Source organism: Sus scrofa, chromosome 14 (genome assembly GCF_000003025.6).
Source record: "Sus scrofa isolate TJ Tabasco breed Duroc chromosome 14, Sscrofa11.1, whole genome shotgun sequence".
NCBI classification, from domain to species: Eukaryota; Metazoa; Chordata; class Mammalia; order Artiodactyla; family Suidae; genus Sus; species Sus scrofa.
In genome coordinates this window covers 46389316-46412357 of record NC_010456.5, presented here as the reverse complement: position 1 = coordinate 46412357, position 23042 = coordinate 46389316, and the positions used below count along the sequence as shown (strand labels likewise).

The 23042-nt window shown below is 53.8% G+C and overlaps 3 protein-coding genes across 28 annotated transcripts in view; 1 reads left to right on the top strand and 2 right to left on the bottom strand.

The window, feature by feature from the left end:
- The window catches only part of EWSR1 (EWS RNA binding protein 1), a 30722-nt gene extending 27000 nt beyond the window's left edge, over nt 1–3722 (bottom strand). For 11 of the 12 annotated variants that reach the window (XM_021072000.1, XM_005657339.3, XM_013990377.2 and 8 more), the window contains exon 1: nt 3623–3722. In XM_021072000.1, the coding sequence (XP_020927659.1) occupies nt 3623–3635 (13 nt within the window). In that variant the 5' untranslated portion in view covers nt 3636–3722. The remainder of the gene's footprint in view (nt 1–3622) is intronic. The other variant, NM_001252048.1, reaches the window with a different exon arrangement.
- On the top strand, nt 1141–9212 carry RHBDD3 (rhomboid domain containing 3). Of its 9 annotated transcripts, none has more exons than XM_005657361.2 (7): nt 1141–3503; nt 4395–4523; nt 6059–6374; nt 6918–7301; nt 8262–8424; nt 8508–8795; nt 8878–9212. In XM_005657361.2, exons 3-7 carry the CDS (start codon nt 6101–6103, stop codon nt 9053–9055), a joined length of 1287 nt encoding a protein of 428 aa, XP_005657418.1. In that variant the 5' UTR covers nt 1141–3503; nt 4395–4523; nt 6059–6100; the 3' UTR covers nt 9056–9212. The 9 variants fall into 9 exon arrangements, 8 of the variants coding, with proteins under 8 accessions (XP_005657418.1, XP_005657419.1, XP_020928941.1 ...); XM_021073282.1 differs by lacking the exon at nt 1141–3503 and adding an exon at nt 3754–3884 and having other exon boundaries at nt 6059–6248; XM_005657360.3 differs by lacking the exon at nt 1141–3503 and adding an exon at nt 3761–3884.
- Nucleotides 10280–23042, bottom strand: part of EMID1 (EMI domain containing 1) — a 44066-nt gene continuing 31303 nt past the window's right edge. Inside the window, exons 13-16 of one of the 7 annotated variants that reach the window (XR_002338673.1) lie at nt 21608–21652; nt 15630–15714; nt 14680–14770; nt 10280–11080 (exon numbers count right to left, since the gene is read on the bottom strand). Coding sequence is in view for 6 of the 7 variants with exons in the window: in XM_021073276.1 (XP_020928935.1) it covers nt 10943–11080; nt 14680–14867; nt 15630–15714; nt 21608–21652 (456 nt within the window). In the remaining variant the exon portion in view is untranslated. Of the gene's footprint in view, nt 11081–14679; nt 14868–15629; nt 15715–21607; nt 21653–23042 lie in introns of all 7 variants that reach the window. The other 6 variants (XM_021073276.1, XM_021073277.1, XM_001928535.4 and 3 more) reach the window with 6 other exon arrangements.

Sequence of the window (23042 nt, the reverse complement as noted above, 5' to 3'; positions counted from 1 at the left end):
GGAAGTTAGACCAACCATAATTCCCTAGGAGGACTATGGAATAAATGGCAGAAAATAAGAGGCCAGTCATCTCAATCCAGTGTTCTAAAGATTTTGCTGACTGCATCAGGGTTACATCTGTAGAATAACTCAAAAACTAGACATATTTTAAGTCCCAGTGAAGCAGAGTTAAGGCAGATTTATGGTAAATCCTTGGGGGAATAATTTGATTTTACGTAACATCAACTTAAAAAAATAATTCCAGGAATTCCTGTGTGGCTCAGTGGAACAAACCCAACTAGTAACCATGAGGATGCGGGTTAAAGGATCCAGACTTGCTGTAGCAGTGGCATAGGCCAACAGCTGTAGCTCTGTTCGACCCCTAACCTGGGAACTTCCACATGCATGGGATGCAGCCCTAAAGAGCAAAAAATAAAAAAAATTTTAAATTCCAACTTAAAAAAAAAAAACCCCACACAATTTTTCTTCCCCATCCTAAGTAAAACCTTCCTACAATTCTTCTTTTCCTAAGAAATTTACAAGCAAAAAAAGGACTGAAAAAAATAATTTCACCCTCTGATCCAGAGGTGTCTACAAATAGTGGAAAAAAAAATATATAAGCTAAGTTTTCATGACACTGCTGAATTAAATATACGTGTGTACACACACACACTTTAAAGAGATTAAAAAATAATTACTTTTAGAATCCTGCCAATTCTTTGCTCTTCCCAAAGAACTATGGATCTTCACGTTAAACATGAAGGCAGCCCAAAAGGTCCTTTTCTTTTCTCATTAGGAAGTAGTCCCTCATCTGAAAGCAACAGCTGACAGCTCTTCATAGAGGGGTTTCTACTCTCACTCTTTCCAAAGCCTGTCTCACAGTTCACCTTGCCTGGCCCTGGAGCATTTTGCCAAATCCATCTCTTTATGTTGGCTCATCGTTCACCTCCCTACACTTCACTTGACCACTTTCCTTCCTCTGTACATCCTCAACTCAGAACCCTGAATCATCAACATTAACAAATCAAGCACCAAAGACTGTATAACAAAAAAAAATTTTGTTCAAGACCATCACAGCTCTGTATTTAACATGTAAAAAATAAATGCAAATCACTTCTTCCACCAATGAAGTATCAAAAATCAAATTATTTTAACCTACATTCTGATGTTTCTGTGTGAGAAGTGATTCTAAATAGCTGACATGTAAGTTCAATGTTTGTAAGAGGACTTTTACACAAGAACAGTTATGTAAAACATAAAATTGGCAAAGCTAACATGGAAAAACGAATGATCTTAGATCGGTGAGAAGCCAGTTGATTTAGCCTCACACTGGCAGGGTAAGGGAGGTAGCAAATGTATTTCCTGAGAACTTGTCTACCTACAGCATACAAACATTACATGGCCTCAAAAATCTGCAGTTACACATTGATCAGATTATTAAAGTATTTTTTTTTTTTTTAAACTCTCAAATGTGCAGCTGAAGACTACACTAAAAATGCAGAACACAGGCTAGGTTGAAGACAGAGCAGGCTGTGATGGGGGACAGCCTATCCACGGGTCCAGAAGGCAGGCGACAGTCTATTTCTTGCTCTGAATGGTGGTTATTTGGAAGTTTACATTGCAATTCTTCGTTAAAATGGACATATACTTTAGGTACATTTCTACGTATGCTATATGGGAGAGGGAAAAATATCTAACATACCCAAGGTGGTGGCTTTCAGATACTTTAGGGCAGTCACTACCTAAACTGTAGAGATTTAGAGCTTCAGACTACATTCTGAGTTTAAAGTCACTATGAGACAACTCTGGGAGCCAAAATGCTTTACTCTAAGGTCAGAAGCCAAGGGCTCAAAAAACTCTTAAAAGGTCTAACCTAACTCCTTCACTCTGAAGGAAAGGAAACACCCAAGTCTAAGTTACATGACACACACCCCCAGGTCCCCCAGCCAGGGCTACTATTGTTTGTGTCTACCTAAACCACAATTGTAATTCTAATATAGTATGTGGTGGTTACCAGTAAACAATCTGAGCAAATCAGAACAAAAAACTGGCATGTCCAGCCACACACTATTTACTACCCAAACTTTAACAGAGAAGGGAGAGTAGCACTCCATTTACAAAATTCAAACACTGTAGGGAAAAGGAAAGTGTAATGGGCTCTGAGGTATCCATTTCCCACCAGAATGTCTTGGACGTGGTATAATTCAGCGCCCTCTCTTCCAGGAGCACTTTGTACCCTGGCACTAAAAGCCACCATCTAACTACCTGTTTACTACCCACACAACTGGGGAGAGTTCTTAAACGTTCCTTCGCTGGCTGGATTCCGGACCCTTTTCAAATTGAAACTCTGAAGGACCCAGGGCTTTTTCCCATTTCCTTCTTGTCTTTTGCAACTGCCTCAAAGGCCTAGAGTCAGGAGGGGCAAAAATGCCCCACCCTACCAATAACCGCAAGAACCTGCTGCAAACTGCAGGTCCAGTCTAGAGTGTTAAACACCCCGTGCAAGGACCACCCCAGTCATCGTATTCGAGCGAGCTCCCACCCCAGGTTTTCTTCCAGTACGCGCCTCCTTCCTCTCTAGTCAGCGAAATAAACAAGCCCCCCGGCCTAACCTGGGCAAAATAACATGCAGAACGATTACTTAAGCATAATGCACACTCCCACCCAGGCCTTTTGTTTCTCCTAAGTCAGAGGCCAGAAATTTCTTTCAGTGGAGATTTCTGGCCTCACGATCCGAGTTGGCCTTATTACACAACAGATCTCCCTCGGCGTTTGCTGAAACACGGCCCTAGGAAGCCACATAACCGCTTTCTGGAGAGAAAAAAATAAATGGTAAAAAACGAAGCCCGAAAAGGGAGCCGACTTGAGAGGCCGTAAGGTGTGTGGGGGCGGGGGGAAGGGGGGCCCACACTCCGTCTAAAACACAGTCGGACAGAAAAAAGTTCGGCTTCGCGCTGGAACCCGCCGAGGGGGCGACTTGGCGGCACTGGACGCCGCAGCCGACTCGGCTCTAAGGATGACGGGGCCCCCTTTCATAGGTCTGCGCCCCTCGGCTCGCAAATCCGTGAAGCCTTTTCAGCTTATATGCTTTTATTGCCCAAGCTTCTCGGCGAGGCAGAGTCGCCCTCGGGCTTTGGCTGCCTTTCTGAAAATGAGATTGGGGTGGGAAAAGTCAGAGGGGCTGCGGAACTGCAGCTTTCGGAGCCGCCGTTCGGCCCTCTCACCCCCCGTTTCGGGGCTTCGGAGCTTCGGGGCTCCGGGGCTCGAGGCCTGGCCGAGCCCTCCCCCCACCCCCGCGCGGGGCCCCGGAGGCCGCAGGCCCCGCCCACGTGGCGGGCGGCCCAGAGCGCGAGGCCGGACGGCCGCCACACAATGGAGGCCAAGGCTGGCCCAGCGCGCCTCCGCCGCCTCGAGCCCCCCGCGCGCCGGAGGTGCCGGAAGGTTCCAGAACCGGCCTGCTCGGTGGGGGGAGGGGAGCGGAGGAGAGGAGAAAGGCGGCCGTCGAGCTCCTCGGGCCGCGGCGGGTACCTCACACCCTTCCCAACAAATCCACTCAGTCGTTCCGGTCACCCCTAGAGACGAACGGTCCCTAACTTGGGCGTCCCAGCCGCCGCCGGCGCGACCGCGGCTCCACCACACTCACCCGTGGACGCCATTTTCTCTCCTTCCTTCTCGTTCTCTCAACGTCCGTCTCCCTCTCGCTTTCCCTCTAGGCGCCGCACTGCGCAGGCGCGAAACCCGCAACCTCGGGCGCTACCATCGGGCCAGGCCACGGGGGTAGGGGAAGGAGAGATGAACCACAGCTTTCTCGTCCTTCGCTCCCGCTGCTCTAGTCCTAAACCTCTCTAAAGAGCAACGGATGTGACTAGCTGGCCAAAATAGCACCGCAGGGGTGGGAGCGACCGGTGAGCGGATCTTGGTAACAAGTCAGAGTGATTCTCTGGTCGATGCGAGGCTGTTTGGAATGGTTACGTCCGCTGGCTCTAGGGACCGTCTCTGAAGAGTTTGCCTTGGAGGGAAACGGAGGCCGGCGGGAGGGCTGGGGGAAGGGACCCGGGCCTAGAACAACTGCTGACTAATCGGCGGGCGGCGGAGGAGTGGGTGGCGCGCCGACCGGTCGACCAGGGTCACGCGCCCGAGTGCGAGTAGAATGGGCTCGGGGCGCTCGGGCTTCGGCGGGAAGCTGGAGCACCGACTCCCAGCCGAGGGCCCCACCCGGCCTTCTGGGGGCGGGGGGCGCGCTCCGCAGTGAGTACCCCAGACACGTGGCCCGGCCTGCGGGCAAGGGGACCGAGGCGGGTGGGCTGGATGGGAGGCCGCGCACGTAGTGTTCGGCCCGAGGGCCCTCCAGTAACGGTCGAGTTTGAGAAGGAGGCCCTTTAATCACCACCCCCCACCAACACCCGTTTTTACAGAAAGGGAAACTGAGGCCCAAAATATAAAGCCGAGTCCCAGCCACACCGTGGGACCCCCACTTTCCATCACCCGGAAGAATCTTCCCGGTCCTTGTCTTTCCATTTCTGTCTTCCCGGCTTCCCAGTAAGGTAGGCCAGGGCGTGATGATGCACCGTCCCATTTTATAGATGGACAGGCTGAGACCTCGAGCGTTCAAATCCCAGTTCTTTTTGTCCATGGGCAAACCCACTCTTGCTAAAGTACCCAGGGAGAGATGGTTGTGAGCGTGCAGGAGGCAGCTTGCAGTGGGTGCCCTGGCTCCCTGCAAGAGCTGCACCTGCCTGACTTCTTGTATTAAATCCAGTCTCCCTAGACAGATGCCCAGGCCCATCAAAAGGCAGGGCTTATCCAAATCCTTTGGCGGGAACTGGAGCCAAGCTAGTGTCTTTCCTTCAGTGAACACACATAAAGCAAGCTATATGTAAGCTATGAGCACCCTGGGGAACTTGGCCATGAGCAAGAGGAGAAGGTCTCCTCCAGCCAGTTCAGACCTTCTGCCTAGAAAAAAACAGGCCATGTGGTGCTTATTCGGTTGGGTAAGAGCCATGATACGGGGTGGGGGGGGGCAGAGGAGGGAAGGGGACATTTGAGCTGGGCTTCAAAGGGTGAATAGGAGTTCACAGAGAGATGAAGGGAAGGGCTTTGCAGGCAGACATTTTCTGTATTTTTTCTGTAGGAAACTACAGGTGGGTTTCATCTATGAGGAGTGGGTTTTCTTTATTTTTTTTAATGGCTGCACCCGTGGCATATGGAAATTTCCCGGGCTAGGGACCGAATTGGAGCCACAGCTGAGACTGCAGCTGCAGCAATGCCGGATTATTTAACGTGCTGCACCAGGCCAGGGATTGAACCCATGCTTCTGCAATGACCTGAGCCGCTGCAGTCAGATTCTTGACCCACTACACCACAGCCAGAACTCCAAGGGATAGATTTTCTTAATGCCCAGTTTACAGATGAGGAAGGAGAGGTTCCAAACTTGCCCAGGGATCCATAGCAGGAAGAAGTGGAACCTTTCTATGAAAAGGGGGCTAGAGCCAGAGGAGCTGAGCTTGAGGCTCTATTAGTCCAGGGTCATTGTGTGCACTCAGGGTGTGGGATTCCTCCAACCCTTCTGCTCCACCCCCTCCCTAATCTGCCTGCCCTTTGGCTGTCCTTGCCCCCTAGGTCAAGGGCAGCTGAGGCCACTGGGTGCTCTAAGTCTGAGCCCAGTGGAAGGGAGGAGGGAGGAAGGTGGTTGGTCTGCAGCCAGAGGGAAGGGGAAGGCAGAAGAAAGCTGGAGATGGCCCTAAATTTGTCCTGGGGGAGCTCCACCCCTCTTTTTGGGAGCCCAGGGCCCCAGTTTAATTTCCCATTCCCTGCCCCTCCCACTCCAGGCTCTTTTCAGGGCCCATCAGGGCTCAGGTACCTTTTGGCCTGGCCCTTTCTCATCCTCACACATAGGTGGGTAGGATGGTCAGATGGCTAAGCACATGATTAGCCTCTGAGCTCCTCAGTGGCCAAGTTGCTGGAGCCGCCTCTCCAGCCTCAGTTTCTACTTGTGTAAAATGATGCTGTTGGTAGGGTAGCTGAAAGGAAGTCAGATAAAAGCCACAATATAACTGTTATTGTTTTCCTTTACCCATAGCACACAGCCCCAAGACCACCTTTGACCACCTTCAGCCAAGTTATGCATGCCAGAGGCCCACCTGGCCTACCATCTCCGGCGCTGCCTCTCGCTTCCTCCATCCTGATGCTTCTAATAAGCAGCCTGTGGCTGCTGGGGGCTGGCCCCAGCCTTGTCCTGGCCCCAGAGCTGCTGCTGGACCCTTGGCAGGGTGAGGGTCAACCCCATGGGCCTTGGAGGAGGCAGAAGAATTGCTGTAGGGCCTCAGACCAGTTGGCAGGAGCAGCATGCATCCTGCAGCAGTCAAGCAGGGATCGGACCCAGTGCCCCAGGGAAGGTCAGCCTTGGACAGGAGCATACCCAGCTCAACCACAGCCAAGAAGGGAGGCCAGAGAACCCAGGCAGAGGGGCCACCTGGGTGGGAGCCTATGAGTAGGAATCCTTTTCAGACAGCTCCCTTTTTGGTGGTTTTCTGTTGAAATCAACGAAGGCTCTCAGCTAAGCCTGAGAAAGGGAGGAGACCCTAGGGATTTGAGGAGTGACCCCAGTCGAGCCTCTGTTTCCCAAGAATGATAGCTTCCATTTACATTCAAGGCACCCAGATGTTCACAGAAGTTAAGTGACTCACCCGTGGTTGGTTTCTCTTCCAAAGCCCAAGTGTAGGGTCCAGCTTGTTCCGTTTAAAGCAGCAGCAGGGCAGCCACGGTGTTGGGAAGCCCCTGGTCCCCTCCACTAGTGATTAAAGTGCTGGGAGTGGGCGGACTTGGCTCCTGGCTTAGCGGGTGGTCCTGACAGAAGGGGATTCCTCAGTTGGCACACCTGGGATATCCTCAGGGGTTAGGGCCACCAACCTGGCACATAAGTCCCTTCTCTCTCCCAGCACACCGGCTGCTGACACATGCCCTGGGCCACACGGCCCTGCCCAGTCTGCTCCTGAGCCTGCTGCTCCTGACCACGCTGGGCTGGCGGCAGGAGTGCCATCTGGGCACACTGCGGTTCCTGCATGCCTCCACCCTGCTTGCCCTGGCCTGTGGGCTAATGGCTGTGCTGCTGGCAGGCCTTGGGTTGTCCAGGGCCGCCGGGGGCTGTGGATACATGCCTGTCCACCTGGCCATGCTGGCAGGGCAGTGTTACCGCCTTAGGCAGCCCCGAGGGGCAATGCCACCCTGGCTCCTGCCCTGGCTGCTCCTCGCCCTGACGCCACTGCTAAGCTCCGAGCCACCCTTCCTGCAGCTCTTCTGTGGTCTCCTTGCCGGCGTGGCTTGTATCCTTTGCCTGGGCCCAGGGCTCATGTGGACATGTGGGTTCTGTTGGCTAGACCCCAATGGTGCCTGGGAAGGGACTGGCAGGAGGGGGTCGGGCCCCACGTGCCAGGAAGCTGTGTGCACACAGTCCAGGGGCATCTCTGAGTCCTCCTCTAGCCTGGCTCTAGCTGGAGATTGGAGGCTTGTGGCCACATAGAGGTGCCAATAATAATTAGAAGGGAGCCTGGGAGCTGAGGGACCCAAGGGCACCTAATCTGGACATCCCAGTGGAGGTGGCATCTATGCCAATGCCATGCAGGATGAGAGGTTCCAGTGACCAGATATGGAAAAGGAGGGCACAGGCCTCACAGACAGTGCAGAAGGCTGTCAAGGCGAGGGTGGGTGAGCCTGTGGCTCTCTGGGCACCAAAAGGAGGAATGACCTTTGGGCAGTGTGGTAAACACAGGCTCTTGCTCCCAAGATGCTTAAAGCCTGTTGGGGAAAAATGGTGCAGTCTGAGGGAACGCTGGGCGCAGGCTGACCCCTTCTAGTCATTCGGGGTTGGGGCCACCTGGCTGAATCCTGGGGTAGGGAGCATGGTGCCCTGGCTGAGGGCAGTCGGGGAGCATCAGCCGACCCAGGCGTGGGCCTGGAGTCACAGTGCTGAGCAGGCACACAGGGCTCAGGGGACAGTGGCCAGGGGGCTGCTGAATCAGGACGAGACAGGTTTTGGGGGCGAGCCACACCCAGCTCCACCTCTCGCTGGCTGGGGAGCTTCGGGCAGGTTCCTTTTTCTCTCTGAGTCTCGATTGCTCACAAGGGTGATGACACCTTTTTGGCACAGACACGGTGAGGAGAAATGAGGGAATACCTAGCACACACCAGGCCAGGCAGTTGGCCCAAGGCCTAGCATGCGGTGTGGGCTCACCCCTGGCTGGATGTGGCTTTCCTTGACCAGCCGCCCTGCCCTGGGCAGACAGATGCAGCCGGGGCCTTCCAGTGGCTGGAGCTTTCTGAGCGGCGGCTGCAGGCACTGCAGGAGGGCGTCCTGTGCAGGGCCCTGGCAGGGAGTTGGCCCCTCCGCCTCCTTCCTACCCCAGGCAGCCTGGCTGAGCTGCCTGTCACCCATCCTGCTGGAACAAGGTGAGGGTGATGCCAAGGACACTGGCCCTGGTATTGGAAGCCATACTGGTGGCTGGCATTCAGGCCTGCTTCTGCTTCTGCAGGCCTCCCACACCTGGACCTCCTTACATGGCCTCCGCTAGCCTGTGGTCCCACAGTGAAGGCTCAGCCCCGCTCCCACCAGGCCTGAGGCTGGTGCAGCCGCACTGGGAGGGTTCCTCAGAGGCAGGACTGGCCTGGTCTGGGCCCAGCTTCCCCCCAGGGACCCCACTGTGGGCAGCCCTGGATGAGCAGATGCTGCAGGAGGGGATTCAGGCCTCGCTCCTTGAGGGGCCAGCCCAGGGTCCCGAGGCCCCACTTTGGCTGCCTAAGTCCTCCGTCTCCTCTCTGCGGTAAGGTGGGGTAAGTAGGGGTGGGGTTCCCTGGTGTGGGGCTGGAGGTGGCCCTGACCCTCCCTGTCTCCCCTTCCAATAGGCTGCAGCAGCTGGAGCGCATGGGCTTCCCCACAGAACAGGCAGTGGTGGCCCTGGCAGCCACAGGCCGCGTGGAGGGTGCCGTGTCACTGCTGGTCGGTGGGGAGGTGGGTACCGAGGCACTGGTGACTCAGGGGAGGGGTGGGCCCGCCCACCCTGAGGGTCCTGGGCCCCCCTAGCACAGGCAGGCCCTCAGATGAGAAGAAGCCTGGCCTATGGGTGGGAAGTCAGAGTTCCATGCTGCCTGCTAAGAGCTATGGTGGGTTCAGGGTCAGCCCCTCCAGCACCCAGCTCTGGTACTGTTTAGAATTAAACTAGTTTACTTTTCAACCTTGACCTCTTTGGGGGCAGTGGTGTGTCTGACTCGTGTGTGTTGGCATCAGGGGGATGGATGAATGACTGAGCAGTGAACCAACAGCCGACTGAGGAGAGCAGCTCCCTGATGTCCAGCGATGCAGTGTGACTGGCCCTGCACCATGCAGTCTCTTCCCCCAGCAAGCTGTGTCCCCACATCAGGGGCCTTTGCAAGGCTGGACCCTCGCCAAGGAGCATCTGTCATCTTGTTTTCCAGCTAATTTCTACCCATCCTCAGGTCTTGGCCTACAGAGAGACCTTCCTCCAGGAAGCCTTCCCTGATCCCCAGGAATAGCATCCCTTCACTGCCCAGAGCCCCCAGTGTCCCTGTTGGACATGGGACAATTCAGTCAGTCTCCTTGGCCCAGGGCAGGCTCTGTAGCTCGTGGCTGTACCCTGCAGGGCCCTGTGAGCAAGAAGCAGTGTGTGTGTGTGTGGGGGGGTGTGTCGTGGGGGAGAAGCTTTGTCAGCTTTGAAGCAGTAGTTCCTCTCTCCTGGTCCCTCTCAGTCTTACCTCCTCCCAGGGAGGGGAGGTACAGACAGAGCCAAGAGGGCAGAAGGGGCACAGGTGTGAGTTGCTCATGGGCTGGTGGAGGGGCAGGGAAGCTGGACTTTGCGGGGCAGCACACGGAGCTTCAGGTCCTGGAGCGGCCTGTGCTCTGGTCACCTGTGGGGCTGTACCCCAGGCCAGGGCCAGAGTGGAGGGGCTGAAACAGACTGGGAGACCTGATGACCGTGCTATCAGTCTCCTTTTACAGGTGGGGAAACAGGCTTGGAGAAGGGGAGCTGCCCCGAAATCTGGTAGCTCCTTGTTCTCCTGGCCTGTCAGATGCCACAGCCATTTCTGGACACCTGGCCAGGGTGGAGGATGGGGGGGAGGGTGGCCCGAGCCTCTGCTCTGCGCTCGTACCTCCACTTCCCAGCTGCCCACGAGCCCCGGCCTCACAGCCCTGCTTTGCAGGTGGGCAGTGAAGGCACTGAGCAGTGGGAAGAGGCTCCTGGTCCTGCCAGGCTGCCCCTGATCTAAGCACACACTGAAACCAGGCCGGTGGCATTCAGGCTGGGGGCCTTTATTGGCTGATACACATCTACCTCCTGGTGTCTGTCACAAAGGGTGGTGGGAGCAGGTGGCCCCTCCCTCTCCATGCCCCCTTCCCCCTGGGACATGGGAGGGACAGAGTGATTCAAGGGTCAGAACTGAGACAAGGAGCCCTGAATGTCCAGTCAGATCAGGCAACTTGACCTCAGGACCAGGAATCCAGCACCAGAAACAAGGAGAGGAGGGTACAGGTTTGGCTGGGGAAGGGGGAAGGAGACCGGCCACCTCACCATCCCACTTGACTGAGGGCCCGCAGAGCCCCAGCCTCCACTCCCTCAGTTGCTTGGGGCCTGGATGGCCGGGCAGTTAACAAGAAGATGGATGCTGCAAACCTGCCACCCCTGCCCACAGGCCTGCATCACCCATTTCACAGAGGGAAACTGAGGCCAGGAGCCCTGAGCAGGGCCTCACCTCTCGCCTGGGCCCCAGTCACTGCTCAGCCTCAGAGGAGGCAGATGTGTGTGGACTGCCAGGACCAAGACCTGCCCACCCCAAAGGCCTAGGTGGCAGAAGGGACCCTGAGGATATTAATAAATAGGGACCAGTGGACCCTGGAGGCAGCTGGCCAAGTCCAGGCTGGGAAGGGAAGCCTGGCCTGGCCCTCCCCGTGGGGCTACCCCCCCCCCTCAGTGTCTCTCATTTCGGCTCCTGGGGGCCACGATCCGGTAGTTGGCGGAGTATCCTCCCCTCTTGCCCCGCAGGAAGCTGGGGGTGCCCATGCCGGCAGGGCCTGCCCCTGACCCCTCTGGTTCTGCCGGAGGGAAGGAGAGAGGCCGGGTTAGTGAGGTTGGTGTGAGGGGCCCACCTCCCCTTGGTCCTCAGGGGGTGGGGATGGGCCTCTCTTCCCTGGCATCAGAGAGGCAGAGCTGTGAGGAAGAAGAGGATCTGCAAAGCTGGTTAGTGCCCTCCCCCCAGGAGTTATCAGCCTCTGACCCAACTGAAACACTCAGCCTCTTATTTCCCTGTCAAGTGGGGATGAGTGGACCCACCATGTTTCTGAAATGCTAAGCACGTAGTGAATGCTCCATAAAAAGGATAGCTCTTTGTTCATGAACACATTTTGGGGCAAAGGTGTGCCCTGAACCATCCCCATTTCATAGCTGGTTAAACTAAGGCCAGGCATCAGACTCACTTCCTCTCTGCTCAGGTTAGGCCACCTGTAGTGGGGAAGGGCTTAGGAAGACCAGGCTCTGCCACCGACCTGCATGGCTTTGGACCTCTGTCAGGACCTCAGTTGTCTCATCTCTAAAACCAGGGGGATGGTTCCAGATATACTGAGGCCTTGGCCAACTTTAATAATCATTGAAGTCAGTTCTGACTTGGTTATGGTGAGATATGCCTCAACCTGCAAATAAGCTGCCCTCCAAGAGTCAAACTGGATAACTGGCCCATCCCACCTGGAAAAACCCTATTTAACCTTCAAAACCCTGAGCAGGACCCACCTCCTCCAGGAAGCCTTCTATGACTATCATCTCAGTCCCTCGAAGTTAAACAAGGGGTAAGGCAGGTTGGAAGGATGGGCTGTTTTTCCGGGGGGGGGGTGCAGAATGGAGGACTTGGCCGAACCTCCGAATCCCTGTTCACAGGACAGACTCCTGTACCGTGGTAAGCACCAGCTTCCCAGCAAAGGTACAGGCAGGGGAGGGGGCTATACCCTCAAACCCCTGCCTGTCTAGCGCCTCAACCTTGTGTGTTGCAGCCTTCCATGCTCCTCCAGGCTGAGATGTGAGGCCCCCAGGGCAGTCAGGTATCTGAGGTCACTGTCAAGGAACGTTTCATACCCTAAACCAAGGAGGGAGTGTAGGAGGAGGGTAGCACAGAGCTCCGGTTCCAACATCAGCTAGGGCCAAGCCCTTGCCCTACTATGTCCCAGTTAGGTGGCCGTAGGCAAGTCCCAGAAACTTGGAGCCTCATCTGGATGACACTCGCTGTCACACCCTTGCACACTGTTTAACATGACCAAGAGTGGAAAATGGTTTGCACAGTAAATGCTGAATTATGGTCATGAGGTTGGTGTGCTTTCAACTGGGGTCTCCTGCAATTCCAGTCACTGTCAGTTAGTCATGAGATGCTGTTTTGTCGTGATCAACTTCAGGGCCTTGGTTTCCCCTGGGCCCCACTCAGTGCCTAGGAGACCAGAGGGGTCAGTGAACCCTTGCAGATGAAGCCCAAAGAGCCAGCGCTTTAGAAGCTAGACCTAGGGTGGACCCGTGGCCTCTCCACTAACATTCCTGTGTCCCTGGAGGAGTCACATGCCCTCTGAACATGTTTCTTCATCTGTGAAGTGAGCATGGTACCACCCACCTAGCAAGCTTGTTACAGATAGTAGATGATGGGTGTAAATGCCCCAGCCCAGGTGGGTGCATGTGACAACTGTTATTATTATCATTTTAAGGATTATAATCTAAATGTAAGCCCCACCTGGGTCTTCATTAGCACCTGTGATATATAATGGGCCAGTGGGGAAGGTTCCATCTCCTCTGCTCCCCTTCCCCTGCACAGCCCCTTCTAGGCTCACAACCTACGCTGGCTCATGAGACCTGCTCTCTTAGGCTGTGGCCACTCTGAGTGGGCGTGGGCCTTGCCAGGTGCCTGGTACCTCCTTCCTGAACTGAAGGGAAGTGGGGGAGGACCAGATCCAAGGCCACAGTGTGTCCCTGTTGGCCCCTGTCCCGATCCTCCTGAGAGGGCAGAGGGGAACACCTGACAAGGAGCAGAGAGCCTGGGATTTGGTCCTGTCCTTCCTCTGGGAGAAAGGAGGAGGTCCGAGGGCTACAAGCTGGGGAAGCCACACAGGATGGCAACAGGAGTTCTGGAAACAGACCCCCCACCACCAACCTTCCCACCTCCAGGCCGTTGCCCCCTCGGGGCTCTATGAGGGCTGCCCTTCCACCCCCTCTTTCTGGCACACTCCTAGGCACCTTCCATGACCTAATGCAAGGGTCTCATCTCCCGGGAAGGCTTCTCCCGACACACATCGTTTGGTGCTCCTGTGTGCCATGGCCCACATCTCTATAGATGCTGAGGATTCCCCACCACCTGAGAGGCAGCACTCCTCAAGCAGGAACCCTTCGATCTGCTTCAGCGCCTGCCCAGACCTGACCTGCAGTGGTTGTGCTCTACAGTTCTAAATGAAGGAGGCTTGGCTCTAACTTTGGCTTTCCTTCCTGGTAGTGGCCTTAGTTTCCCCATCTGTAAAACAGACACGAGGTTGGATCCAATGTCTGAGGCCCATGTGCACTGATGTGCTAGGACAGCTGTGAGGTGGTGCAGCTGGAAGTGGGAGAGGGGCAGTTGTTGGGGCCTCTCTGTGGGCAGGTGAGGACCAGGACTCAGTCTTGAAGGTGACCAATCCCTGCCTCTCTCCAGGGGCAGCCACAGACTCCTATTAAATGCTGAGAGGCCACCTTAGCCCCATAAGCAGGTGGTGACAGCCACCAGCCAGTTGGTGTCTTACCTCTTTCTGTGCCTTCCTGACCCACCTTCGAGGACCTTCTCAAATGAGGCCCTGCTGGATGTTTTTTTTTTTTTTTTTTTTCTTTTCCCTTTTAGGGTCACACCCAAGGCATATGGAAGTTCCCAGGCTAGGGGTTGAACTGAAGCTGCAGCTGCTGGCCTACACCACAGCCACAGCAACATGGGATTTGAGCCGAATCTGCAATCCATATGGCTCCAGCAACGCTAGATCTTTAACCCACTAAGTGAGGCCAGGGATCAAACCCACAACCTCATGGATCCTAATTGGACTCGTTTCTCTGAGCCACAACGGGAATTCCCCCTGCCAGATCTTCTAACCTTAGTCCTCACTCCCCAGCAACCTCACAGAACAAGTCCTCCAGCTTCTCTTTGGCCTCAGGCTTTTGTCTGTGGGGTTCCTCTACCCCATCACACCCCAATCCTTGCCTTCCAGGGCTCCATTTAGATGCCTCCTCCTCCAGGAAGCCCTCCTTAGATGCCCTCAGCCACCCCCCGAGCCTGCGTAAGGAGTACTTCTACGCTTTCGTGGCTGCCTGTACTCACTCCACTATGTTATTCCTCACCCTGTGTTTAACAGCCAGTTCCAGGGCTCCCCCCCCCAGCGCCCTAAGCTCCAGGACAGCAGGACCATATCTGTCTTAGCTGTCAGAGCCCGTGCCAGCAAGGTACCTGGCACAGAGCAGGTGCTCACTCACTCAAGAACTAGTTACTGGAGCCTTCTGTGCCAGGCACTATCTGCTGGCAGGCTGGAAGGGCTGAAGAGTGAGTGTCTGTTAGCCTGGGTCCAGCACTGGGAGGTGCCTTCTGTGTCCCCAGGCCCTTCCCAGGCTCTTCCTGGAAGGGGCTGCCCCTGTCTGCCCACCCTGCCATTACCTGGCCAGATGATGGCTTCCAGCAGGGTGACCCGTCTGGCCAGGAGCTCCAGCTGAGCCTGCTGCTGCAGGAAGCTCTGTAAGCTAGGAGCCTGATGGGAGATTGAGAAGAGCAGACGGTGCGAGTCTGGCCTCCGAGGGCTGGGCTGAGAGCTGGGGGTCGGGGATGGGCTGGGTGCCAGCTGGCTTCTGGGCAAGAGCGTGGGCAGTGAGTCTCTATTAGGACCTTGGTCTCTCCTTCTAAGTGGGGATGGGGCTTGCTTGGCTCCTCAAGTGACCAGGTGGGTGGAGAACTGGTGGGGGAATGCCTGGGGGAGGCCTCTCAGGCCACTAGAGGAGGACCCTGGGGCCAGAAAGCCCTACCCAGTGAGAGTCTCTGTCACTCACCATCTCCTGCACCTCTGGGGCCTGGCTCCATGACCTATTGTCCTGTGGGCCTGCAGACTGTTCCCCACGATTTCTCTAGAGCTGAGGCTGAATGGAGTCTGGATCCATTACCCATAATTCTCCTGTGGGCCTGGGCTCTGACTTTCTTATCCACAATTCCCTGTACTGTTGCAGTCTGGCTCTGTTACCCACAATCCCCTGCACTGCTGCAGTTTGGCTGTTACCCACAATCCCCTGCTCCTTTGGAGTTTGGCTCCGTTGCCCAAAATTCCTTTCAGACTCAAAATCCATCACCTCTGGTTCCCCTGCAGGCCTCATTACCCACGATGTCTGGAGATCCAGGTCTGAACCACAGGGGTAGGGGCCTGGGTATCTAGGGCCCCCTTTCGTCTGTGGACTAGGGGCTAGTCATTGAGGGGTGGGTGGTCTTGTCCTTTCAGGTCCCCACCTGCCTGGGGCAGGGACCTTCTCTTGACTGGGCCCAGGCAGCTCCACCTTGGAGGGACTGGGAAAGGCTGGCGGGCGGGGACTGGGCTGTCTGTCCGTCTGTCTGTCTCTACTCACCATAGAGCCCAATCATTGTTTCCAAGATTAAAACCCTCTCAGCTAAAATCTTCAAAGCCTCGCGCAGTTGGTGCAACCCCTCCCCCTGTAGAGGAAAGAGACAGATGCAGCCGTGAAGGGGGCAGGGGAGGGGGCCCTGCAAAGCTTGTTGGTGGCCCATGCCCCACCCTGGACATGCACCTGCAGCCCAGCACCACCTGCCACAGCCTGGGGCCCACAGACAGAGGGACAAGACTAGGAGAGGACAGGAGGGGGACAAGGCAGGCGGAAGCAATTCCTGGCTGCTCTCTTCCCACCCCCTGCAAATCCTGCTGCACTGAGGGAGCTGGAGGCCAGTCTGCAGGGGGTGGTGCTGCTGTCTCAATGCCTGCCACAGGACCTGCCATGGAACCTGCTCCCGAGGTTGCCACAGAGCCCCAGCCACTCCTTTATCTCTGTTGCCTGATACCAGTTGTTCTCACATCTGCATGATTCCTGCCACATCCCTGGGTCACTTGTACTCTTGTTTACTTAATATTCTTTAAACTGACTCAGTCTTGCCTTATATACTACATTTATCTCACTCTAATTAACTCCGTCGGTGGAGTTACTTATTAACATCCTTTCCATTCACATCACATAAGAGTAAAATTGGCATCGCTGTTGGTAAGCTGTGCTTAAAATGCCAGCGAAGTTGAAGTTCAGGTCCACATGCTCCCCTCCACAGCCCTTTTGGGCTCATACCTGCCCGACAACTCCAAGTCCATATGCTGCGTGCATACGCAGCCCTCTCTTCTGAGGCTTTCCTGTCTCAAGAAGTGCCAGCTGCTGCCCAGGGCTCTTCACCTTCACTTCTTCCCAACCTCTGTCTGTCTGTCCTTTCCTTCCCAAGCACAGGGTCCATGGTCTTGCTCAAACTCCACGCTCCCTCATTCCTTCCTCTTTCCTCCTCCAGACTAAAGTTATTTCCAGAATGGAGATATCTTAATTCTGACAGAGCCCTGGGAGGGCACACAGAACTATTCCAAGGCTGACACATCTGGGAGTCTCTCTCGGAGTCCTTTACTTAGTACAGAACAAATGCAATGATGATGTATAATTTGCATCTTGGTACAATTACTATCTGCAAGTAGCTCTTCCCACAAAGACATCTAGCACCCCCACGGTCCCCGCATCATGTCCGTTCTGAGCCGACCGACTGTGGCCATACTGAGACTGTTCTGTCCATATCACATGGACAGCATTACTCTCAGGCACCGACAGTCATTAAGCCTGGAAAGGTCACAGGGTCATCAAAGGCTGCACACCAAAATAATTCCTCTTCAAGTATTATAACAACAAGATCTCAAAAGGGATGACCTTCAAAAGTGACGTTAAGGGAGTTTCGGTTGTAGCACAGCAGAAATGAATCTGACTAGTAACCAGGAGGTTGCGGGTTTGATCCCTGGCCTCACTCAATGGGTTAAGGATCCAGCGTTGCCATGAGCTGTGGTGTAGGTTGCAGACGCGGCTCAGATCTGGCGTTGCTGTGGCTGTGTGTAGGCCAGCAGCTGTAGCTATGATTTGACCCCTAGCCTGGGAATCTCCATATGCCGAAGGTCCAGCCCTAAAAAGCAAATAAAATAAAGTAGTGACATTAATCCACCGCTGGCACAGACAGTAGGACATCATGAGCTCCCTGTTGAGATGCAGTAAGAGGGCATCAAGTTCTTAGTGTGTCTGCTGAGGGTATTTAGGAACAGTCAGACAAATCCAGATGGGATGACAGTCACAGAAAGAGAATGGAGAAAAGGGCAGGAGGCCTGTTCAAAATTAAGAGACTAGAGATGCACCCACCAAATGCAATATGTGAACTAGATTACATCTTGGTTGGTTTTTTTTTTTTTTTTTTTTTTTTTTAGCTGTAGCCGCCAGTCTACACCACAGCCACAGCAACGCCAGATCCAAGCCACAAGCGCGTCTGTGACCTACACCATGGCTCATGCAATGCCGGATCCTTAACCCACTGAGCGAGGCCAGGGATTGAACCCACAACCTCATGGTTCCTAGTTGGATTCGTTTCCGCTGTGCCATGATGGGAACTCCCTCTTGGTTTTTTTTTTTTTTTTAAACCAGCTACAAAAAGGCATTTGAGGGACAACTGATAAAATTTATATATAAGCTGTATATGAAGTGGCATCATCTCACTGAATTAATGTCAGCTTTCTTTTTTTTTTTTTTTTTTTGGTCTTTTTGCCATTTCTTGGGCTTCTGCCTCGGCATATGGAAGTTCCCAGGATAGGAGTCCAATTGGAGCTGTAGCCCTGGCCTACACCAGAGCCACAGCAACACGGGATCCGAGCCGCATCTGTGACCACACTACAGCTCATGGCAACGCCGGATCCTTAACCCACTGAGCAAGGGCAGGGACCGAACCTGCAACCTCATGGTTCCTAGTCGGATTCATTAACCACTGCGCCACAACGGAAACTCCAATGTCAGCTTTCTTAGGTGTGACAGTGGTATCATGGGTCTTTGGGAGAGTGTCCATATCCTTCCTTCCTCCTTCCCTCCCTCCCTTTCTTTCTTTCTTTCTTTTCATTTTAGGGCCATACCCATGGCATATGGAAGTTCCCAGGCTAGGGGTTGAATTGGAGCTATAACTGAGGCCTAACCACAGCCACAGCAATGCCAAATCCAAGTTGCATTTGTGACCTACGCCACAGGTTGCAGCAAATGCCAGATTCTTAACCCACTGAGAAAGGCCAGGGGTCAAAATCTGCATCCTCATGGATACTAGTTGGGGTCGTAACCAGCTGAGCCACAACAGGAACTCCCAGGATCCCAGTATTCTTTCAAGACAATGATGATGTGTTAGGGGAGATGTAAATGAGATCTGCGACTAAGTTTCAAGTGGATTAGGAAAAAAAAGTCTGTAGATATATAGAGGAAAAGCAAATGTGGCAAAATACTAATAACTGATCAGTCTAGAAAAGTACAAGGATATTCACTGTATCAGCTATTCCATATATTTGAAAATTTTCAAAGTAAAAAACTGGGGGAAAAATGAAAAAAAAAATCTTAGTGGATACCTGCTGTTTGCACTGATGATGCCCCAGTCCCCTCCAAGCCTGGCCTGAGTGTCCAGGGCCTGCTGGACACCCCCACTCAGCTGTCACAGGGACATTCCCATTTTCCATGGACAAAACTCAGTGGGCCTAACTTCTCCTGGCTCGCTTTTACTATTGTAAAATCTCCCTTAACTTCTCACACCGCCCACGGCCAGACTAGCACCCAAGTGTCTCTTAGCTCCTGACATCTGTCCAGCTTCACTGTCCCCATCCCAGTTCTGGCCCCCACAGTCTCTTGCCAGGGTTACCATGACAAATTCCTACCTACTCTCTTTCTGCTCCCATCTTGCTCCCTCCTCCCATCTGTTCTCCACACTGCAATCAGAGGGATCTTTTGCGAACAAAAAGCTGACCACATCACTCCCCTACTTCCAAATATTTCGGTGACTCCCCACTGCCCACAGAACAAAGTTCAAATTCCTCAATATGGCCTCTTCAGTCCTAAAAGACTGTTTGACCTCTGTCTCATTCCTTGCCTGTCACACACTGTCATTCCAAGTATTTGCAGCTACTCAAACACCCCAGGCTCACTCCTGCCTCAGGGCCTTTGCACACGGTGTTTCTCTCCTTTGCCTGAACATCCTTTGCCTGGTTAATGCACCTTTGAGGCCTCAGCATAGGTCTCCTCACCCAAGAAGATGCTAAATCCTTCCCTATTACAGCTGAGCTGCCCCTGTCCTGTCACTGCTGGTTACTGGTCTGTTTGCCCCCACTGTGACCACATCACATTTACACCCACAGTGCCCAGCCTGGGGCCTGGCACCTATCAGGGCAGAATTTGGGGAAAGTTAGCTGCCTCCTACAGTCCTGGCAGCTGAAAATCCAGGACTACAGTTCCAGCTCTGCCAACAATTCATTGTGTGGACTTGGGCCTCAGATTTTCCTGTCTGAATAAGGGGTACGAGCTTTGGTCTAGATGGGACGGCTCAGCCCCATCATCACCAGGCAGTGCCTGCAGTACATCCTCTTGACCACTGGGTGTCACAACTGAGCCTCAGCGGGGTCAGTGGGTCTACAAGCTTCACCAAGTGGGCTTGGTAGGTAGAGCATGTATAGGAGCCCTCAGGGCTTTTCCCCACATGGACTCCATCCCCACTTGCCCCCAACAGAGCTAGTCCCCCCAGCCGCCAAAGCCTCATGCAGCCCCCAGCCCAGCGGGTCCTCTCCCAGGCAGGCGGCAAGCAGGAGCAGAAGTGCAGATGGTGAAGGGAAGGCAGGGAGACGGGCAGGGGCCCTGCTACCTCTTGGGGGGCCCCTCCCATGGGTGGTCCTGAATTTGAGGTCTGCTCTGGGAGACGTCAGGAAGCTGTCCTCCTGTTGGGAGCCCCACGCAGGGATGGGGCTGCCCAGCCTAATTCAGCCTTCACCTCACCTCTCTCACTGGGCTGGGTAAAAACCATGTTTCCAAGGCAAGGGTCCTTGGGAGAGGCCAGGGAAGGGGCCTAGTGGAGGCAGAAGGCAGGGATCACATGGGTCTAGCTGACCCCCCCACCCAGCTCATGCCCATGCTGGCAGTATGCTTAAGAGGCTCTGGAGCCACTAGCGGGTGGGGATGGGGGTGTGGAAGGGAGGCAGGTGGCAGCAAGGGGTGGGGAGAGGCTTGCCGGAGAGGTAGCAGGGCCCCAGAAGTCATGGAAAGACATGGGGGAGGGCTCGTGCGGGGGAGGAGGGCTCCCACGGCTGTATCCATCACTGACCCCACAATCAGGAGCAGAGAGGGCAGGGCAGGCGCTGGGTGTGTCCCATGTCTTAACTAGTGCCTGCCAGGAAGTAGGGCGTCCCAGCCAGACTGCACCAGGGAGAGGGGTGGAGGAGGGAGGGAGGCAAAATACCAGCCTCCAAAATAGCTCCCCAGTTGCCTCTCCTGTCTGCCCCCATCCCATCCATTCCCCAAATGTCAGTGATGGTTTCCAGGTCCCTGCATCATGAGGGGGGCCCTCCCTCCATGTGTCTCCTGGGTGGGGAGATTTCTAGGTCCTGAAATTCATTCACTGCAACTATTTCTCATGATTGTGAAGGTTTCCAGGATCCCGCATGTGGTTTCTCAGTCCCCTTTCCCATTTACTCTGTGTCTTCTGTTTATGTGATAGTTTCTAGGCTTCCCTTCTCATTCTTCATAGGTTTCTTTTGTGTACGGTGGTTTCTAGACCCCCTCATCTCATTTTCCATGGTTTTCCTATGTGTATGAACTTCTAGGCCTCTCTTCCCACTCCTCATGGATCTCCTATGTATGCAATGGTCTCTGGGACCTCATATTAATTGTGTCTTTTGGGTAGAGTGGATCTATGTCCCCTGATCTCATTTACCATGTACAACATGCACATGATGGTTTCCAGGCCACCCTTCCTGTGATTCATGGATTTCCTATGTATACGGTGGTGTCTGGTGTCCCTGTCCCTTTTGCCAAAGGGCTCCTGTGCACCTCGGCGTTTCTACACCTCCTGTGCTATGCTTCACAGCTTTCCTAAGGCCTCCTGTCTTGTTCCCCTGTGTGGATATTGTTCTCATGCTTCCCTTTCTTCTGCATACAGGGGAGCAGAGGCCGAAGCCCTTGCTGGGAGGCGGGTATGGGGGCGGGATGCAGTCTGGACTGGGTCAGCCCAAACCATCCAGGAGGAACAGGCAGGGTCACCCTGGCCAGAAAGGCCGTGGAGGGAAGGCAGAGACATGGGGACAAAGACAGAGACAAGAGAGTGTAGAGTCTGCTGATAAGGCTGGCCCTGCCCACTGGGGGAGGGACAGGATGGGGGAGGGGGCGGGGCTGAGAACTGACAAGGCTCCTCCTTGGGAGACCCAGTGGCAAAGGGGATTTGGATGGGGTTCCCCCACCCGAAAATAATCTCCTGAGTGCCTGCAGCAGCAGGAGGTCAGTGCTGGGCTCAAGCTTACCCAGTGGCTCTTCTCACCAGGGTCTCCTTTGGGGCCAGGTTCTCCCTACAAGGAGAGACAGAGGTAGGAGAAGTGAGAGAGGGAAGGAGAGAGGGAGAGAGAAGGAAAGAGAGAGGCTGGGCAAGGCTGAGAGAGGCAGAGCAGCTGCTTTGGACTAACATGAGATAAAAATGCAAAAAACCAACTGTTTGAAGGTAATGGAAAGTGGTAAAGAGCAGCCAGAAACCAACCGCTCTATCTGACCTCTGAAAGAAAGGAACTGCACTGGGTGATTGCTCTGAGGGCTCACCCCAGCCCCCTTGCCCGGCCAACAGCTCAAGCAGAAGGCTTTAGTTTTATTGGCCTGAAGAGTCAGAGGTCAGCATTGAGACTGCCAAAGAAGGAGGAAATTGAGGAGAAATACTGGAAAGCAGGGAGTCACAAGAGGGGAGCAAAATCTGTATCAATACTCCCCCCTAATCCTTGGATGGTCTGTGACATGCCCACCTAAAGTTGCAAAGCTGTATCCAAGCCACATGCTCTTTAGAGGAAGATTCTCTTCACTGTATTATCCATATTATCCAGAACACAACACATAATCATTAGACACAGGAAGAAACAAAAATGTGACCTGTATTCAAGAGACAAATCAGCCAGCAGAAACAGATCCATAGCCAAACCAGATATCGGAATTATCAGACATGAAGTTTAAAATATCCATGACAACTATATTAAAGAATCTAGTGGAAGTGAGATAATGGGTGATGACATGGGGAACTTCAGAAGGGATATGAAAATTGTAAAAAGAAAAAAAAAAGCATTGAACAGGAATGTTGGAAATGAAAATGATAATACTTGACATTTAAAAATGTATTAGCGGAGTTCCCATCATGGTGCAGTGGTTAACGAATCTGACTAGGAACCAGGAGGTTGTGGGTTTGGTCCCTGACCTTGCTCAGTGGGTTAATGATTCGGCGTTGCCGTGAGCTGGTGTAGGTTGCAGATGTGGCTTGGATCCCGCATTGCTGTGGCTCTGGTTTAGGCCAGTGGCTACAGCTCCGATTGGACCCCTAGTCTGGGAACCTCCATATGCCGCAGGAGCAGCCCTAGAAAAGGCAAAAAAACAAAACAATCAAAAAAATGTATTAGCTAGGATTAACTGAAGATGGGCCATAACAGAAGAATCAACTTGATGACAGACCAATGAGATAACTCTAACTGAAGCAGAAAGAGAAGAAAGATTTTTTTAAACATTAGCAGAGCCTCAGTGACTTCCAGGAGCCTCAATTAGGTGTAACTGGAGTCCCAGGAGGAGAGAAGGGAGCACAGGAACAGAAAAAAAGTTTATCAAGATATATCAACCAGGTGTTTTTTCCCAAACGTAATTGAAAATCAAGAGTTCTAGTTTCTAGTCCAGCATACAAAGAGCTGAGAAGTCACCATTCTGTCCTAGCAA

Coding starts and splice junctions, on each gene's coding strand:
- RHBDD3 (XM_005657361.2), top strand. CDS start 6,101: ATGCATGCCAGAGGCCCACCTGGCCTACCATCTCCGGCGCTGCCTCTC. Junction 6,375..6,917: donor GACCCAGTGCCCCAGGGAAG/GTCAGCCTTGGA, acceptor TCTCTCTCCCAG/CACACCGGCTGCTGACACAT. Junction 7,302..8,261: donor TCTCCTTGCCGGCGTGGCTT/GTATCCTTTGCC, acceptor CTGGGCAGACAG/ATGCAGCCGGGGCCTTCCAG.